Source organism: Sarcophilus harrisii, chromosome 1, assembly GCF_902635505.1.
Source record: "Sarcophilus harrisii chromosome 1, mSarHar1.11, whole genome shotgun sequence".
In the NCBI taxonomy this organism is placed as follows: Eukaryota; Metazoa; Chordata; class Mammalia; order Dasyuromorphia; family Dasyuridae; genus Sarcophilus; species Sarcophilus harrisii.
Genome location: NC_045426.1, coordinates 612,414,864 through 612,436,224, shown reverse-complemented (window position 1 = coordinate 612,436,224; position 21,361 = coordinate 612,414,864). Strand labels below are relative to the sequence as shown.

General features: G+C 33.8%; 1 protein-coding gene across 1 annotated transcript in view; it reads right to left on the bottom strand.

The window, feature by feature from the left end:
- Positions 1-1,656: 1,656 nt before the first annotated feature.
- SQLE (squalene epoxidase) overlaps positions 1,657-21,361 on the bottom strand; it is a 36,387-nt gene continuing 16,682 nt past the window's right edge. Inside the window, exons 2-11 of the mRNA XM_031947294.1 lie at positions 18,634-18,886; positions 12,787-12,967; positions 11,580-11,722; positions 9,737-9,748; positions 9,513-9,569; positions 6,828-6,923; positions 5,383-5,525; positions 4,820-4,916; positions 3,004-3,091; positions 1,657-2,194 (exon numbers count right to left, since the gene is read on the bottom strand). Coding sequence (XP_031803154.1) covers positions 2,005-2,194; positions 3,004-3,091; positions 4,820-4,916; positions 5,383-5,525; positions 6,828-6,923; positions 9,513-9,569; positions 9,737-9,748; positions 11,580-11,722; positions 12,787-12,967; positions 18,634-18,886 — 1,260 coding nt within the window. The 3' untranslated portion in view covers positions 1,657-2,004. The remainder of the gene's footprint in view (positions 2,195-3,003; positions 3,092-4,819; positions 4,917-5,382; positions 5,526-6,827; positions 6,924-9,512; positions 9,570-9,736; positions 9,749-11,579; positions 11,723-12,786; positions 12,968-18,633; positions 18,887-21,361) is intronic.

The window sequence follows — 21,361 nt, the reverse complement described above, 5'->3', positions numbered from 1 at the left end:
AGGTATATAATGATCTCCTGGTTCTGCTCATTTCACTCAGCATCAGTTCACATAAGTCTCACCAATCCTCTTTGTATTCATCCTGCTGGTCATTTCTTACAGAACAATAATATTCCATAACATTCATATACCACAATTTACCCAACCATTCTCCAATTGATGGGCATCCACTCATTTTCCAGTTTCTGGCCACTACAAACAGGGCTGCCACAAACATTCGTGTACATACAGGTCCCTTTCCCTTCTTTATGGTCTCTTTGGGGTATAAGCCCAGTAGTAACACTGCTGGATCAAAGGGTATGCACAGTTTGATAACTTTTTGAGCATAGTTCCAAATTGCTCTCCAGAATGGTTGGATGTGTTCACAATTCCACCAACAATGTATCAGTGTCCCCGTTTTCCCACATCCCCTCCAACATTCCGCATTATCTTCCCCTGTCATCCTAGCCAATCTGACAGGTGTGTAGTGGCATCTCAGAGTTGTCTTAATTTGCATTTCTCTGATTAATAATGACTTGGAGCAAAATTTTTAAATTTGTTACCAGGGAAGGCTGGGTGGCACAAATAAGATATTCTGTAGTCAGTTGGTGATCTGAGATTGGAGTTCAAGAGAGAAATCACGGTTGGAGATAACAGATTTTCAAATAAAGAAGATAATTGAATTTATAAGCTGAAGGATTTTTTCTGGCTTATGTGGACTTGCCTCTGGGGAGGAAAGATCCCAATCACAGTTGCAATCCATCAAAAGATCAGAGAATGGAAACACAACATAGTAAGAGATTAAAAAATAGTCCACTAGACACAGCAATGGGTGGCTGTTACAGAGCAGCTAAGAGAATGGTCCAGCAGTGGGCACGGCTGGCTTGTTGTCTAGAAGCTCACAGTTCAGTGACATTATCAGACTGGCAGGGGCTACCTGTGACCCAATAGTGGGAGCAACAAGTAGCAGGATGAGAAGTGGAAAATGAAGCTGGCCCTTCATGAGAACTACATGCCAACCAATCTGAGCCATGTGTTATTTCCCAGATTGTATTCTCCATCTCCCATGCTCATGTATTTATCCATAACATTCTCCCATATCTGGAATATATTCCCAACTCTCCATCTTAAATTCAGCTCAGGTGCCTTCTCCTCCATAAAGTTTTTCCTTTTCAAGCATATTACTTGTGTATTGCATTGCCTTCCCACCTCAGAGGCAGAAGTATTTTTTCTTCATAAACTCTCCTCCTCACATTATGGAGCAGAGGGAGAGTCATATCTAGTCCAATTACCAAATTTACACATAAAAAAAAAAAAAGGCTTGGAGAAATGAAACAGAACGGACTTTTCTGAGTTGTGCCATTGATAAAACATTTCCCATCAAATTTGATTCTCTGTGATCTCAAGGCTACTGGAGTGGTTTGCCATTTCCTTCACTCACCTATTACAGATGAGGAAAATAAGGCACACAGGCTAAGTGACTTGTCCAGTGACTTTGTCCAATACAAATAAGCAATAGACAGGATAGATTAGAAATAATCTAGAAAGATTTTTTTTCCTACAAAAGTTTTCAAGGATCTCCAATTTTACACTATTTAGAGTCTATGGAAAACACCAACATTTTGCCATTTTTTTTTGAGACTTAGATGCAAACACCAATAAAAAGAAGCAAAAACATAAGATTTCCATCTTCATTTAGTTTATTTGCATAGTCAACATTTTCACATACTAAACATCATGGATCCCAAAAGAAAACATGTTTTCACTATCAGGACATAAGACTGATTTGTGATTTAACAAGCATTTCTCTTAGATATCTAATAATCTTCATTTTAATCACAAAGCAAAACATTTATTTACAACTGTTTACACACACAAGGAAGACCAAAAACAAATTAACCCCCATCTTGTCCACGTGTCTGTGTTTTAGTAATGATATAGCATTCAGCAGTACAAGTCTTCCCAAAAGTCTCTTAAGGCTTGGTGAATTCCATGTATTCATTCTCCAATGGGCTTCCCTTAAGTTTAATGTAAGTATTTAATTTCTGAATAAATGAGAGGAAACAGGACACAGCAAGCTTTGTAAAAGACAGCAGCACTGCTGAAAAAGGCTCGTGGTTTTGTAATCCAGGGCTCTGACTTAAAACAAAAGTAAACAGCATACAATGCAACTGCAAAAAAATGTCCAACTAGCACCAGGGGATCAGGCGACAATCTATAAAAACAACAATAAAAATCACATATTAGAAAGACCAAATTGTTTAGGGTTATTTTTTAAAAATTCAATAAGATACCAACTATGACTGCATCTTTTAAATTGATCAGCTATTCTTCCAATTCAAAGAATTTTTAGCACTGCGCATTTTTTCCTACCTTAAGGATAGGGACACTTGGTTTGTTTTGGGAAACCCAATTTTTAAAAAACACTGCAATTCTTTTACAATTTAAATAATTTTTTGGTTCCCAGCTTCTGTGACTCCTGACAGTTGGAGATAGGACAAAGCTTCTTAGAGAGTTGGGCCTCAATCAGCTAAGTGGCATAGACCCTTAAAGATAACTTTTTCTATGACAACTTTACATAAATTCTAAAATATATATAAACTTTTAAATTCGTGAAAAAGGGTTAACAATTTCATTTTCCAGCCAATTTTTAAAGGAACATATTTTTAGAAATAATTGTACTTAAAGCATTCATACTGTTTTTCATGATTCCACCCACTAGTTATAATTATTTTAAAAATACCCAGTGATGATGGTAACAACACAATGGATTGTATGGATTAAATGACAAGTAATCAAAAATCTTCAAATTTGTTATAGATATTATTTAAAACCTTCACCATAACAGATGTTCACAGATTTTTTTCTCAATCCTTCTAATGAAGGTATTAAGTGCAAAAAACATAGCCAAAAGGTATGATCAAGAAAACCGGACATCATGCATAACCTATGCTAATAATTAAATCTGGTTAAATCAACCATAAAATGATTATTTTGGGTGATATTTAAATTTATACAACTTACACAGAGAGTAACCCAACTGGACCAGTAATACATTGTCCACCAAGCTTGAAGTAACAGAAACATGCTCTTCTTAACTGATGTAGCGATTCTATAATATGATTTAAAAATTATCTTTAATCAAAACATTCATGTATCAATCAACACAATAATAATATTCAAAAGCTAAAAATGAGCCATAATAACTTACTAGAATGTAATGTAATTATAATCAAGACTTGATACAAAAAATTTCCTACTCACATTTTTTCTAATCCATTCTTCTTGAAAATTTTATCTACATTATCAGATAAGAATTTATAAAAAAGGCTTTTACCATTTGTTCATCAAAATAAGCTCTCCTTCATTTCCAAGATCACTAGAATGTAATTGCTATGCAAGGATCCAATTATTTTTCTAAAGAATTATTTGTGAGGTCGACTTTTAATCCACACAATGCTACAAGAAGAAAAATCTTAGATTTGACATGCCTTGCTGGGAACTGAGAAACTGAATAAGCACTGAGTTGTACATATACTAATCTGCTGTGTGAACTATTTCTGAGGTAAGACAAGGTCTAAAAATATGATTTCCCCAGAAAGTAGAGACAGACTATAGACTCAGATATAAGGCTGGCTACTTCTGCTGGAGGAGTTAAGGGGAGAAGAATAGAGATATAAAGACCCAAATGGTTTCAGAATAGAAAAAAAAAAAAATCAAGACAAGCAAAAGACTGGAAACACTTTGATTACCACCTCATAGGAAAGCAGATAAAGAAAGAACAGAACAACTAGATCTAGGAATTTCTGAGGCTACTCAAGGTTCAGAGTAATTTTAACTTGAACCTGAGAAGCAAACTTAGGTCCTAAACTGAAAAGAGCTTTATTCTTTGAAGGAGATGGGGGAAGAAAGGTGAAAAAAGAGAAAAGAAATGAGAAAAAAGACATACAGATTAGATAGATACAGAGAAAGAAAATGTGCAGCTTTAAAGTGGGTTAACCTACCAAAGAAAATTGTGACCCCAAGAATAATGTCTAAAAAAGGAATCAACCATATGAGAGGATGATGGAAATTATAGTTTTTGCAGGCAACTGATTAATGTTCTATTAAACCTATACAAATTTATAATACAGAATAACTGAAATTTACCTATTCAGTCCACAGTTTTTATTCAAAGATTGCTTCTCACTACAGGTAAAATGTTTATGTGCTTAATGAAAAGCATTTTCTGTCCTGCAGTGGACAAAGTGTGAAAAAGGTACTCCAAAAAATGAATGAAAAATGAAAACCAAAGGCTCAGATTCTGAAGAAGAAATTTCCTTTTTTCAAATTAGCAAAAACTTTTCAAGTGCTTACTATATACAAGACATTGTCTTAAGAACTGAGAATACAATTACATATTCAAAAATAATACCCATCTCCAAGAAGCTGACTTTTCTCTTTTTCCTCTGCTGGACAGTCACGGAGAGTTACTCAGAAAAGGGGGAGCAATAACACAACACAGGGGCCATCTCTCAAGTTTGCTCTTTTATCACAATCATAGAGTACCATTTTGCATTAGGAGGCTTGATGTAGCCCACCATACATAAAATCTGTAGAATAACAGGATTTTTCTCCATTTCCTATGTTAATCAAAGGACTGATGCTACATTTAAAGTGTATTGGGGGGAGGGAGGAACTTTGCTGGGAGCAAAGACTCAGTTGCCATTTCTGAGTTACCAAACTTTGGACAAATCATTTAAGAAAAAGTCTCTATTTACACACCTGTAAAATGAGGCCTATGATAGAGCTCTAAGGCTCTTTCATTTCTAACATTCCATGATTACAATCAGTCACTTACCATCTGTGGCAGAAAATAATTCATAAAGAGCCTGAGCAAGAACATTTACAACAAATGAATGTGACTTTCTTCTTGACCGATAGAATAAACTTTGGGCCTACAAAAAGAAAAAAAGTGGATCTTTTATAATGTAAGAATGAAAAAGAAAAGTAAATTGTGAATTTCTATTTTCCCCCAAACTGAGGACATGTTGTTTATCTCTGACTAATGGCACAACAGATTTAATTCCAATCACTTCTAGAGCTGGGCTGTCACTCATAACCATGGATTTACACTCTTTATTAAATGAAAGAGTTCTATACAATTAAGTATAAAACCCAATCTCCTAAAATGCACATATCAGAGGCCTTGAAGAATTAAAGCAACCAAAGCAGCACATCCAGGTTCTACAAGTGGGGACTATATCAGTGCCTACAGTCATTCTTGAGTAGGGCATTAAGAAAATACAAATCTCTTTTACCATGGAACAGAATATACAAAACAAAGATCACACAATGGTTCTAAAATCCCTGAAATGCCCAGAAAAAGCAAGTTTCTCTGAAGACCAGGATGAAACCGCTTACCTGGAGAAGTGCTCTCTCATCATAAAGGTCAGGAATGTTTTTTAGCAGTCTCCTCCATATTTTTATGTCGTTGAAAACAACACTCATTCCCCCACCAGTAAGAGGATGTCGTACATTATAGGCATCTCCCAAAATTAAAACACCTGCCCCAAGAAACAAAGAAATGATCACCTGTAATAACCTTTTACCATCACTATTCTGTTCATCTTTAGTAACTGCTCTTAGAAAACAGAAAAGTATAGAAGAAAAAATTTTAAGAATTACAAGTGAAATTTCTTTAGTCAACTTTCAAGAATTTATCACCCACATTATTATTTTATATAAAACATTTTATAATCTGTTATAACTCAATAATGTATTTTAGTGAATGAAAACTACAGGGACACCTCAAATCAAAGAATACCAGAATATTTTTGCTCAATTAAGTCTATTGAGCCTATTTATACAATCAGACTCCTGAAGACAAGGATATGCATGTGGGAATCCATGCTTCATAACAATAGGGATTCTCAATTATAAGTTTTTAGAACTAATGATACGTTTTCATTATATATTAGGCTTTAGCCTAACTTTAGCAGTCAAAAATCTTCAACAATTCAAAGTCAATACTCTTTGAAAGAGGCCTCATAAAAATAGATTACTAAAGTAGTGTATCACATCCTAAAAAGAGAAAATAAAGTACCCCCAAAAAAACTTTGCTCTGATAATAAACTAACAATATTGTAAGATAAGATGAAATCTTAAAAAGTTAAGTTTGATTAGAAATATCCAGAGCTGGAGAGGAAGTAGTGTGGAAAATAATGGGTTAACTAAAATGGTGTGTTAATACTTAATGATAAAATTTAAATCAATCTACCTCTGGATAACTATATGAACAGAATAAAACAACCGAATCTAAGCTTAATTTTTCTCCTTCCACACAAGTTTTCTGATGCAGACAAGAACCTAACAGAGTAACCTAAACTTGTACCTCCATTTTGTTATTAAGAGCTGAGTCTTCAGCTTATTAATATTCTTCTTACACAGGATAAGGGACATTCACAACCACTTCTGGACATTTCCTCTTTTCCTTCCTGCTGTCTAAAATGCCACCCACTTCTGCTTCTCACTTTGTCCTAAGACAAAGCAGGAAAAGCCATAATGAAAGTAGGCAGAGCTAGCAATTAAGAAAGGGAAAAAAAATAAGGAAATAGAGAAAAATGGCTGTGGTAGAGAACTGCTGAAATCTATCAGGTTTTACCTCCCAAACTCTTACTTCTTATTGCTTCTTGTTCTGCAATGTCTTTACTGTAAGAATGTTTAAACTAATCTGGAGATGAGTAACTGCAGTTCAATTCCACTTAATTATTAATACATACGAGTAATTTGCTAGATAAAGACATTTAATAAGTACATCCCATTTAGTCATCTGACTATTTTCTAAAATCTGTTTTACTGAATTATACCTCTTCTGTTTAGTGGTGAAGGAGGAAGGAAACTTGCAGGCATAGACCTCAAACGTTCATTCTGAACTCCCTCAAGGAAAGGTTCTTTTATATACTCTGCAATAAAAATAGACATATTTATATCAGTTTAAGATATTTCACTTTCAAATGTTCATACTTCTTATCAAATAATTCCCTAAACCATATGACAGTCATAAAGTACCTTGTATAGACTTCAAAGGAAGAATTAAATATATCCACAACAAAACTGCAGAATGACAACTTCGAACATATATTCAAACTGAAAAATTGACGATGATACAGAACCTGAGAAGAACTCTTGCATTTTGAACTAATGACATTTTTAAAAAGTTTCTTTTTTAAAAGATTCTTTTAAAAATTGAATCATAATTACATTCTAACGGGAAAAGACAACCCATAAAAAGAAGCTGAATGGGGTGGGATGGGAAGTAGTCAATGATAAAGTCCAGAATGCAGCCTGTTGAGTAATGAGACATAGCTGGTTTGGGCTTGTTCTTTAAATGTGAAGCTTTGTGAGAAGCCATCCAATCAAAGAGACATAGCTGGCCTGAGATTTCTGTATGAACAGCTGGGCAAAGAAGAGGAGGGATAGAGTATAGCCAGGAGAGGAATGAGGTTTGGATGGCCTTTTCCTATTAGAATGTAAACTTCCTGAGGGCAAAGATTATCTTTAGTTCTATTTTTATCATAAATTAAAGGAATACAAATACATGACTAACTTGTAAAATTACAAACCTTTTTAGGCTTCAGTTTCCTCATCTATAAAATGAAGGAGAAATCTACATACTCCTTAATAACAATATCCAGTTTTCTAATTCTGATTCAATTAAAAAAAAAAAAAAAAAAAAAAAAATTTTTTTTTTTGGGGGGGGTGATATATGCAATAATTCAGTTTGAGAATTATGAAAGCCAAATGATCAGAGAAGGAATAGTTCCATCCCTATAAGCTCAAGAATTTTTCCCATACCACATAAATCTTATGAAATTATAATTTCCTGCCTATGCATTCATGGTAGACCATTATATGGTTTATGGACAAGAAAAATTGAACTAATAGTAGAAAAATTGGGCAATTAGATAAAGATATATAAAGAAAAGACTTTAACAAAAATCAAAATTGTTTAGCTGGCTGAGGACAATTTGACAGAATGAAAGTTCCTTAAGAAGAGATTATTTTACTTTGGGTGTTTTTGTTTGTCTATTTTATAATATTAAGTGCCTGGTATAGCACCTGGCCCACGGAATACTTAAAACCTTTTTAATGTCTTTTGAGTTGTGAATTTTTAAAAGCCTAAATAGATAATGCTAGTGATAGCAACAAATCAATAAAAAATAAATAAATAAATAAAAATTAAAAAACCTAAAATAAGCACAAACAGCAAATAAAATACTACTTTTTTGTATATGATGATGGTAAATATTAGAGAATCCTAGAGGCAACTAAAAATTAACTGAAACTTCAAAGTTTAAAAACATAAAATAAACTCATACATAGTCTGTATTTCTGTATATTATCCAAAAAATCCAGCAGAAGTGAAATGCCATTTAAAATAACTACAGAATGTATAAAGATACTTGAGACACACAAGAACTATATGAATACAACTACAAAATCTTTTTAAAGAAATATAGACCCAAATAATTGGGAAATATTAATTGTTAATGGCCTAAGCTGAGCCAATCAAAAAAAAAAATAACAATACTGCTTAATTTATTTGATGACATACCAATCACAAAATATTACTTTATAAAACTAGAAAAGTAATAAAATTCATCTGGAGGAATAAAAACAAAAAATTTCAAGGGAAATAACATTGAACAATGTTGTGTCAAGCTTTAAAGAGAGTCACTATAGTGATATAACTACAGAAAGTTTGCAAATAAAAGAAACATTATTTAATTGAGACAGACAGAAAGACAACAGAGAGAATCATAGACTCTATTGATGTTTTATATGTGTAAAAATAGGAAGGGTAAATTTGGCATTTCATATGATTTTTCTAAAATGCAACTATCTGTCAACAGAATAAACTAAAAGTAAAATTTTAACACAGTAATTGGAACAAGAGCAAATATCTATTAGGGATTTTAATTTTATAATAAATGGAAAACAGGTAACCTGGGTACAAATCCCAGACCTGCTCCTTAGATACGGCTCTTCAGTTTCCTCATCTGTAAAGCAAGGTAATCTCTAAACTTTTTCCTAGCCTTAAATCTTAAGAAGAATTTTAAATTTATTCACTTAATTTTTCCCTAAAGAAACCTATTTCCATGAAGTTTTAGTTTTAAAAGGTAAAGTCACTTTTAATTAATTTGTTTAAAACGATTTGTTACATGTTTAGGTATTGACAAAATTGTATTTTCTCCTGCAAAAAAACCTCAAAACTAATTAAAGCACATTTATTCAAAACTAACCATAAATTTGACCTCCATTTCCTGCTCCATAAAACTAGAGGTGTGAACTAGATGTTAGTAAAGAACGCTTTTAATTAAATAATTCTGATTTTTCCCCCCTATATTTCCCAAATTAAGAATTTCTGAATGAAATAGACATTACATAGGCTCAAGTTTCAACTGAGCAAACGGTACTCTAGAGAACAATGAATACTGAGCATGCCTAATAACTATCAAACTGTAATAAAAGAAAGAAGATTCTTTTCTTACCAGGTAATTGTGGATAAATTTTCTCTATCATATAATCTCTTAAGTCTCTTGGCATTTCTCACGAATTCAAGGTCAATGAGTTCTAACTGAGCAAACGGTATTAGAATTGACAGATTGAAATGAGTCAGCAATTGCTTAAATATCGTAAACTAGTAATAAAAAAAACAAAGATCTTTAATTTTTTACAATAAGTAGTATTAATTTTTGTGATAAATCTTCATTACTCATAATGAAGTCTACAATGGATTTACAATACACAATGTTTCTGATGACAGATTTCTAATAATGATAAGATCTGCTCAAATATTCAATGTATTTGAGTTCTATGTCAAATTACATCTAGAACCTAAAGTGACACCAAATCTCATAAACATTTTTAATTCAAAATTCAAGTCCTTATTATGAATGTATATCTTAGTGATTCATTCTAATGATTTTAGAAGCAAAAAAAATTGTTTTGTTAGCAAGATTAAGGATCATTTCTTTCTAAACTATGTTATAAAACCATCTTAAATCATGTCATGAGTGATTCTTGCTAATAAATACATTTAAGCCTAAATAGATCATTAGACAATTGTCTAAAATTGAAAGAAAGCATTATTTTACAGTATATCTTAGTATTTCATCATCAAATATTGTTAAAAAAAAAAATTGTTTGACAAGATAGTCTTTTCAAATTGTATAAAGCATTTGATCCAAGATTAGGCTCCAATAGGAAACATGAAGATCAGATCTTAAGAAATGCTTGAAGCAGAATTATAAGAAGAAAGAAAGAGTTAAAGGAAGTTGCTAAAGGAAGGTAAAGAAGAATAAGAAAAGTGAAAAAGGAATGGAAAGAAGGAATCAGAAGGAAGAGAAGGAAGAAGGAAGAAGAAGGAAAGGAAGGAAAGGAAGGAAAGGAAGGAAAGGAAGGAAAGGAAGGAAAGGAAGGAAAGGAAGGAAAGGAAGGAAAGGAAGGAAAGGAAGGAAAGGAAGGAAAGGAAGGAAAGGAAGGAAAGGAAGGAAAGGAAGGAAAGGAAGGAAAGGAAGGAAAGGAAGGAAAGGAAGGAAAGGAAGGAAAGGAAGGAAAGGAAGGAAAGGAAGGAAAGGAAGGAAAGGAAGGAAAGGAAGGAAAGGAAGGAAAGGAAGGAAAGGAAGGAAAGGAAGGAAAGGAAGGAAAGGAAGGAAAGGAAGGAAAGGAAGGAAAGGAAGGAAAGGAAGGAAAGGAAGGAAAGGAAGGAAAGGAAGGAAAGGAAGGAAAGGAAGGAAAGGAAGGAAAGGAAGGAAAGGAAGGAAAGGAAGGAAAGGAAGGAAAGGAAGGAAAGGAAGGAAAGGAAGGAAAGGAAGGAAAGGAAGGAAAGGAAGGAAAGGAAGGAAAGGAAGGAAAGGAAGGAAAGGAAGGAAAGGAAGGAAAGGAAGGAAAGGAAGGAAAGGAAGGAAAGGAAGGAAAGGAAGGAAAGGAAGGAAAGGAAGGAAAGGAAGGAAAGGAAGGAAAGGAAGGAAAGGAAGGAAAGGAAGGAAAGGAAGGAAAGGAAGGAAAGGAAGGAAAGGAAGGAAAGGAAGGAAAGGAAGGAAAGGAAGGAAAGGAAGGAAAGAAAGGAAAGAAAGGAAAGAAAGGAAAGAAAGGAAAGAAAGGAAAGAAAGGAAAGAAAGGAAAGAAAGGAAAGGAAAGAAAGGAAAGAAAGGAAAGAAAGGAAAGAAAGGAAAGAAAGGAAAGGAAAGAAAAGGAAAGAAAAGGAAAGAAAAGGAAAGAAAAGGAAAGAAAAGAAGACATGGCAACAAGTACATCTAAAAAAGAAGCACAGAAAAAACTACCCTTCCTTTAAAAAAAAAAAAAAAAAATCCAGTTTCCCCAACTCCTCTACCACAATCCATTTCTGATCTCAGATTCACTATCATTATAAAATCTTGTTTCAAGAGTTTTTTGAGCCTCATAATTTTAGAAGGAAAAATACAGATGACACATGATTAATGTTTCAATTTAAAATATGTTCTTTTCTTATGGCCAGAACCCTCTAGTGCCCAGAGAATACTAAAAAGTGACTAATAAAAATCTGAAGTGAATAACATGAGCTTTTTATTATAAAAAAGTATTTACCATCTTTTTTATGAAGAGGTATTTGATAAACCTCACCTTTGAATCTCCAGTTTCTTTATCTCTGTACTGAACTCCCACCACAACATCATCTTCCTCTAGCATTTTCATCACAACTCCTTCAATGTACTTTGTACTAAAGAAAAAACAGAAAGAGAAACAAAAACAAAAAGATTTTTACTGTTTTAAAACAATGAACACTCTAAGAAACAGGTTGGTCTTGATAAATTCCTTTTCACTTTCCCATTCTAACTCATTAGAACCTGATTTTATTTATATAGAGGGTTGGAATTCTAGACATGAGAAGCAACATTATTTCATTCAACTTTTCTAAAGAAAAATATAAAAATGACATACTTTAACCAAAACCTTTTTTCTAGCCTAGTAGTCTAGTTATTTAAAAATACATAATGTAGAGTATGAAAATTAATTAGGAATTTAGTTTATATGATTTTTGTCTAATATCTTGTATCTCACATATTTTAAAATTTAAAATAATGATGCATAGAAACTAACTTTTTTTTTTTCAGGCAGCAATAAGTGCACAGAATTTGTAAGAAACCAGAGTTCAAATTATTGTTTCAACATTTACTAGTTGAATGACCATGGATAAGTGACTTTCTCAATCTGCTTCATTATCTACAAAATGGGAATAATGATATCTGTACCATCTTCCTCATAAAGATATTGGGGGGAAATGAACATTAAAGTGCTACATTACTGTGAATTACTATTGCTCAAAAGAGAATTCTCTATGTTATGCCTGGTTCTCAGTTTCCTCCCTTGCAACATGAGGAGGTTGTATTAAATAGCCTCTGAGATCCCTTTTCTTATCTAGATCCATGAATCCAAGAATAGATGAAATCTGAAAAATAAATTGTACTGTATTTAATGTTATATGCCTTTAATAACCTAAATGATATACTGTTAGTTCCTAGGTATTAAAAGAATCAAAGTTCTTTAGCACATTGGGTGGATGGTTACTCAATAGTGGATTTATTTAAAAAAAAACAAACACAAAAATTATGCAGGATGAAAAGGTCTAGAAGGGCTGTGATTTTCACTAGCAGATCTAGTAGATTATGATATCTGCCATAGAAATCACTTAAGAGAATTCAAAATGATTGCCAGATGTTAGTAGCAGTAGTAGTAAGTACTAGTCTTTGTGACCAAAGTTAAACACTGTCGGTTACAGCTTACTTGGGTTCTGCCATAGCTGCCTTCCGGAGACTGGTGATGAAGCGTCCATGATGAAATGCTCGGCCACTCTGCACCTCTTTGTCTGGTGAGTGTGGGAATGGAACTTCAACTTCTTCCCTGCACCCTTGGTTGTGAATCACATAGCCATGGATCATGTGAGCGTCAAGGCCTTCCACTGCATCTATGAAACAATCGCATTTGACAAGTTCAGCTGTGCCCGCTCTGGGGCTACCACGCTAAGGACTCTGAGGGGTTTACAAAGGAAGTTTTAAGACATTCTCTGTCCTTGAAGAGTTGCACTCCAGAGGGGACACAGATTATATTGCTGATATAAAACCTACAAATGCTCAAATGGATCTGCCAGAGATCTGGAAGTTTGCTTGAATCTGCCGAGGGTCGAATGAGCACAGCTCTGCTTGGTCTACATTTTATATGGTCTACATTTTATACGTAGAAATGGCCTGGTGGACAGTGGGCAAAGCCTGGAGTTACGAGGTGTTGTGATACAGGAGCCACCTGCCAATGGCTGCTGGAGGTCCAACTCAGAGCTGTAGAACGTATCTCTTCATGTGAGAGGATGATGATGGTACAAGGAGACTGAGAGGCAGTTGCTGTTCTCTGACCTCTCTCTCCTCTTTCCTCCAATTTATTTCATTCCCAATCCACAAGGAACATCTGTGTCAGTAAAGCCTGATTTGCAACTCCTTCAGATGTTATGATTTACAGCAGTGGAGGCTCTCTGAGAATTGATCTGCCCCTTCACTTACACATGGTCCTTAACAAAGAGGTACCTTCCCCTCTCTAGTTCAAATCTAGCCTCAAGACACCTGGTGATCCTGGGCAAGTCATTTACCCCCATTTGCCTCAGTTTCCTCATCTGTAAAATGAGGTGGAGGAGAAAAAGGCAAACTACTCTGGTATCTTTGCCAAGAAAACACCAAAGAGTCAGACACAATTGAACCCACAACAAAAGATAAGTTCTAAAAATGATCCATCTAATTATACTGTCATAATCTGGGCAACAGTTAGGCTGAACTCTTGTGAATGGCTATTGATCTCTTCTAGGAGACTGCAATGTTCTAAGGGTTGATGTAACCAGAATGATGGCAGGAGCTTCTTGAGAAACTCATCACCCACAAAATTCTCTTCAACTTAAAGACTCTACACAGGATCTCCTCTGTCATTGCAATATTGGTTTATCTCAGTCAATTAATAAACATTTATTCAGCACAAATTATGTACCAGAATTGGGCTAGGCTTTAAAGATACAAAAATGAAGTGGAAACAGTCTCTGCTTTTGAGAACCTTTCATTCTAACGAAGAAGAAAATACACACATTTTGTATAGGTAAATATAACACATTGCAGAAGTAAATGCAAATACTTATACTAAACAGATGTGTGGTATGGAGGGGATAAAAATAAGGTCTTTTATTTTAATGCCTTTTCTGAGCCTTAGGACAAGGTCAAACAAGATATCCTTCGTTATACCTTTCAAATAAATTTGAATAACACTGATATGGGAGGCACCTGGTTGGAAAAACAGGAATTTGCACTACTGAATTCAGAATCCTTTTAATAATTAACAACCATAGTGGGATCTTGTATCCCCTAACATCTTTCAGTCAATTGTTTAACAATAAAAATGTGGTTTTCTCTAGATAATTGTGTGAAAAATCCTCTCTTCTCTACCAATTCTCTCACTGTCAATGCCCTTGAAGCATATGCAGATAATTCTCAAAAAAATTTTAAGTGGATGGGAAAATGGTATTTAATGTTAGCAATTAATGTTTTTTCAGTCATCTTTTTTGGAAATTAATAAGGCTCAAGATCTTTTTTCAAGGACTACAGCATCTTCTTCTTCTCCCTTTAGATAGTTACAAATCAATTCTCAATGCCTTTAATTGTGTCCCCTCCAATAAAAATCTATTCTGTGTACACTTGGCCTAATTCAGCTTTTTCCCCCTCTTCATTTTTAGTGCCCTTTCTAACAGATTTCTAAGCACATTTGGAACTTGATGATGATGAAAAGAACTTTATTATAAAAATATTTGCAAATCCTTTCCTTCTTTTTTCTTCTAAATTTCATTCTTCAATGAACATTTTTTTTTTTTTTTTTTTAGGATGACTTACTCATTTAAGTCTCTTGTCAAGGTCTCTTTAAATTTGTTTTACTCTTCTGGATAGTTCTATATCTTTGAAACATACATATTTTTCACTGGTGATGTCTTCATGAGTTCTCTGTTCCACAAATTTAAAGTGCTTTTTAGTTTGTTTTTGTTAAGATGATTTTCATTGGTTAAACTTATATATGAAATTGCCTATGTCCTGCCTATGTCCTTTCCTTCTACTTGGTACTGAACTTTCATGTTCAATTTGGTCAGAATTGAGTTGTTTCATTGGCAATTTTTTTCTCATTAATATTCTAAATGTTAAAAGACACTAGAATAATTCTGATCTTTGCTAGCTAATCACTTTTAATTTTTGTGTATTATTCAATAAATACCCCATCTTTCAATGTCTATTTTTTTTTCCAGAGAAAGGAGTCGTAATTCTAGGCATGAGGTTTCTCTGTAACCCACAGATCTTTGCCTTTTTATTCCTAAGCAAAAAATAATTTCTGTCCTCCAGGAGCTCACAAACTAAAATGAGAGACAACATACAAACAACTGTGAACAACAAACTATATATAAACAAGATAAACAACAAAACAGTCAATAAAGGGGGAAGCCAGAAAGGCTTCCTGTGGAACATAGAATTTTAGCTGGGACTTGAAGAAATATTGATTCATAATCTGAAATTATTTTCAAGACAATCTTTAAAAACACTCTAACTTCTCATAAAATGTTTTTGTTGGTTTTGGACATACGATAAAATTAATTCCAGCAACCAAGAATTATAGAATCTAAATTTAAAGCAGGGGTATGGGGAACTTTTTTTTTTTTTGCCAAGGGCCATTTAGTTATTTAAAATATCTTTAGTAGACCATACAAAAGTATCAACTTAAAGCAGTGGGAAATGGTTGTCCCCTGTGATCACCTTAATAATAGTGCCTGACCAAGTGATTTTGCAGGTATTATACAGCCTTTGGGCCAGATAAGTCTCCACCACCCCTTAAACTTTTAAGAAAACTTCAGCAGTCATCCTACATGGGAAACCTGTAAACCATCCTTCTATTTAGCTTCATCATCCTTTTGTTTATTTCACACAGCAAGAACTCTATGAAATCAAGATTCTTGGATTTAGGTTTATTTTAGATTTAATATTAGGTTACATTTAGAGTACCAACAACCAAGTTTGAATTAATGGATTATCTAAAAACTATGATTCTTAGCTGCCTTTCCTCTCTTTTCTAACACGGTGCCATTGTCACTGCAGAAGCAGAAGGAATGAAAATCGTTTTGTATTATTCTTTATTTCATGGTCAAAGAACTTATCATCAAATGGTCAATCTAGCGAGGATAAGCCTCTCTGTATTTAGGGTAAGAAATTCTGGCAGAAATGCATTTATTAAGTGACAAGTAAAGAATAAACAATAATGGAACACACACACACACACACACACACACACAATGTATTACAGAATGAAAGTAATATCCCAACTTTTAAAAAAAGTTAAATTAGTAACATAGAAATCACTGCTACTATTTTTTTGGAACAAATTTACACAACAGAAGATCATAGGTCATTTAACTTCACATTGCTTATCTTTCCAATATAACATGTGCTTTTTCTGATACCTTAAAAAACCTTTAATGATTTTAGGTTTCTTTGTTCTTAAGTTAAGTGGCAGATTTACTGAGACCAGCAATGTTCTACATGAGGCAAATACATCTGACTCCTGAAGCATCAAAATACCAGTTTAAAATCGGGTAGAAGCAGAAAACAAACAATATAAGTTCTCCATAAACAAAATCAAATTCAAGGGCCTTATCTTCTAATTTTAAACATACACGATAAATTTAATTCTTTCTACACAAAAGGACACCAAAAATTGCAAATTTGAACAGATAAATAAATTTGCTCTCCTTAAACCTCACTGGATCCATGGATAACTTTTATGAACATGACTTAAATCTTGCAGCAGAAATCTGACACTTTCTGCTTTTAATCTGACCCCCAGGATTAACCCCTTTTCTGCTCTACTCTCTTACCTGCAAGATTATTGCTTTTTTATGATGCCTGCAGTTAATTTCCTTAGTAAATAGGAGGAAACAGTGACAAAATTCCTGTACGTAAGAGTTAAAGAGATCTAGGTATGAAATTGGCCTCTATTACTGCACATGGAACATTTCTTCACCTTTTGAGAACTCAGTTTCTTTATAAGGAAGTTTACAAAACATAAAACTCTTGTGCTCCCTTCCAGATTGTAATCCTATTGACTTCAAAATAGTCATTTTTATATTGGGTAACCAAAAGATAGATACTGGAACTCTAAAAATGAGCTCTCAGTAGTTTACACAGCCCATGGTGTTCTATGGCAAGCAGAAAATTCTATCATTATAAATATTCATAACTCCTCTTAAAATTTGTAAATCTACAGATTAAGATATCTGCAACAAAGCTATTCACTATTCTAGTAAAATTTAAAATTGTGTTTTCCAGGTTTTGTATTACATGACTATTTTAATGACATAATCAGTTAGCACATTAGCACCTTTGGAAATCCTAAAAACTATAAATGCAAAAGTAATTTCCTCAAGATAGATTATTTCAAAATAAGCATACAAATAAACCCAGCTTGAGATGGTTTTCAAACTTTTCTCCTTATATCAAAATTTAATGTCTCCACAAAAATAGATATGGTGGATCTTTAGCAATGTGTATACCTTTTAAAAAAAAAATTATTTTCAAAACATATGCATAATTTTCCACATTCATCCTTGCAAAATCTTGTGTTCCAAATTTTTTTCTCTCTTCCTTGCCTCCACCTCTTCCCTTACATGGCAAGTAATCCAATATATGTTAAACATGTGCAAATATTCTATACATATTTCCACAATTATCATGCTGCACAAGAAAAATAAGATCAAAAAGGGAAAAAAAAAAAGCAAGCAAACAACAACGATGACAAAAGTGAAAACATTATGTTGTAATCCACACTCAGTCCCTACAATCATCTCTCTGGGTGCAGATGGTTTTCTTCATCACAAAAGACCATTGGATCGAAATCACTTGGCTGTTGAAAGGAGCCATGTCCATCAGAATTGATTATCATATAATCTTGTTTCTGTGTACAGTGATCTCCTGGTTCTGCTCATTTCACTTAGCATCAGTTCATTTAAATCTCTCCAGGCCTTTCTAACATTATCCTGCTGATCATTTCTTATAAAGCAATAATACTGCATAACGTTCATGTACCTTAACTTATTCAGCCATTTTCCAACTGATGGAGATCCACTAAATTTCCAGTTCTTTGCCACCATAAAAAGGACTGCTAATGTATACCTTTTTAAAAACAGGCATACCAATTTCCTCTTTATTTCTGCCTTTATTAAGTACTTTTAATATCCATATGAGAACTGAAAGTCAACACTATATACTAATTCTATTTGCTCAGAATCTCTGATGTCTCTTCCTATGCTCACAACAAAACTTGCTATCTAGAATATTTTTCTACTTAAAGAGGCTAGAAAGTATCTTCAAATCATTCTTTCAAAAACTTCTTGTCATCTCCCCAAATTAACAACTCCTTTTGTATTACCATTATTGCCTGTTTTCAGTAAGCTGAAATGTAATGAATTTAATTCAATTAAAAGAATTTTTTATGAAGCAGCTATACACAAAAAATTTTATGTCCACAAGTTACAATGGGAAAAGTTAGAATCTTAGCATTATATATACCTACCTCCAAGACCCAGATCTCTAAGAGCACGAAAGCCTCCTGGTTGTAACAATTCTCCAACTATTCTATCAGGCTCTTTTAAATCTCTCTCAATTACGGTCACTTTTCTTCCATCTCTGGCAAGTACTGCAGCCAAAGTAGATCCAAGTACACCTGATCCCACAATAATAACTTCTGGGTCACATTCAGAAGTCACTAAGGTAGGTGCAATTGTTCCCAGAAGAGTTGACTCTGGAGCATCCACTTCTTTTTTGCCCTGTGTAAGAAAAGAGACAACAGTGAATTATAATTCTTCCCCCCCACATGAAATGCTTTAAACTGAAAGAACAAATTTAAGAGTTGCTGCTACTATAAAACATAATTTTTAGCAAAGCAATTTGGTCAGTAATTTACTATTCAGTTCCAAATCAAAAGCAAATAAAAACAGTTATACATTACACATTATTTACAAATAAACAAAAACATTCTTTTTCTAAAACATATTTTTGGAAACAATGGTGATAATTTGAAGAAATTAAAAATTAGGTTAAAGACAATATGTTAACTTCATTTTGAAAGAGATTTCCAAAACCTAGTGGGTTACAAATCTTATTTATTCATTCATTTAACAAATATTTGAATGTATCCAATATACTAAGTATATGCCCGGTATTAGATTCTAAGAAATACCATTAGCTTTAACTGAAAGATCTCAAAACCATAAATTTTCAGAGTCAGAATGATTGGAATCAGTATTAGAATCCAAGAACCCTAGAATCTAAAAGCGATCAGCTCCAAATTCATGTGGAATAAACATACTCATCCACAAAATCCCACTTATTAGCTATCTAGCCTTGGTATCTTCAGGGTCAGGGAACTCATGACCTTTAAGACTATCCATTCAAGTTTCAAATAGAAAATGGTAGAATCTAAGAGAAATCTCTTTGTTCCCTCTAATTGTGTTTGGGATTATTTTGAGATTATTATATGTTGTTGCTGTGAAGTCATTTCATGTCTGACTCCTCCTGACCCTATTTGGTATCTTCTTGGCAAAGATACTTAAGTGGTTTTGCTATTTTCTTCATTTCCTCATTACACAGATGAAAAACTGAGGCAAACAGGGTTGAATGACTTTCCCACTTAAAAGTCTGAGGCCAGATTTGAAATAAGGAAGCTTCAGCTTTTTGACTCTAAGCCAACACCCATGCACTATGGCACCACCTAATTGCCCCCAAGTTTAATTACCAAGTTAAGCAAGCTCTACTCAAATCCTAGTCAGATTTGATTCTCAAATGTTACCAAACACAAATTCAGGCCAGAACTAGGAAGCTCAAAAAGCTTTAAATGGATCTGGGAAAAACTCTGTCATTTATGTCTCATTAAATTTCTTTTCTTGTAGTCAGTCTATCAAAGTATTTTTGGAGGTAAACTGTTATCACCCAATATATTCACTCATTAAACAACTACTTAGTAAATATTCTATACATGCAAAGCACTAAGCTAGGTACCAGGGAAGGGGATAGAAATAAAATAAAGACAGCTAGTCCTTGAATTTAAGAAACTCACAGTAAGATATGTGATACACAAATATATAATATGTGATAACTATGAAACAGAACTGACTCTAAAAGTACAAGTAGTCTCACATATAAATTAACGTTCAAGGAAGGTCACAGTAGTGACTTTATATTATCAGTAAAAATAAGTATGTCATTATGTACTTAAGTTATTAATAATTTTCAACTGAGTAAGGCCAAGAATATTGGTGTAATACTCAACAAAATTCCAAAAGAAGATGTGAATTTGGACTTAGAAATGAACCTTTTAGGAAAGTATTCCTAGCAAAAAAGCAGCCTGAAGTGGGAGACAGAGTTGACCTCAAACATCTCCCAAGATAGGAACCAATGTAATATTTGATACTATTCCCCTTTCCATTCATAAAATATTTTGGAATCTGATCAAAGTTAAGAATAACCGTGATACATCTATGTCACAGATAAGACTTTTTCTGTTTAAAAAAAAAAAAAAAAAAAAAGAAGAGAATTTGGAAAGTCTTTAAGCTGCTACACTATCGTCCCAATCTAGAGTAGAAATGTACTATTTGAGGGGGTAAGAAATGTGGGATTAGAAGATTTCCCAAATGGCTCAAATTTAGCTAACAAGAGGAACCAGAGAATCTTACCTATGAGGCCAGATGCCAAGAAGCCTATCTATGAACTATAATGAGAGGATCAAATTCAAGATGGCAGAGAGAAGCAGCATTTTGCCTAGCTTATCCAATAAATCTCTTCCATAACAATCTAGAAAATGCATCAGTTTGAATTTTGGTCATTGTGCCTCAATCCCAAAACATTGCCAATGACTGCAGGTGTCAGAGAAGACACTGCTCCATAAGACCTTCTTCCCACTATATACCTTATTTCCCCTATTTGTCTTAAAAATCTCTCCTCCATGGGTCCTGTATCTCCATTCCCCTTAAGTGACAGTTGTCCTGGGAGTTTCAATTTCCCCCTATCCCAGGGAAAAGGGGGTAGGGACAGTAGAATGAGTAGATTTTTCAAGCACTAACTCCCCCAAGGCCACAGTCAACATAAGGTTCCCATCTTCCTTCATTCACCATCCATTTCTCCACCCATAGGAACATTCATCTGTGGAAACTCCTTCTACCATCAAAAGAGAGGTCTTCCTCACCACCCCACGTCTGCCCTCCTTTCCCCCCTCCTCACCCAGACACAGCAAACATTCCTCTCTA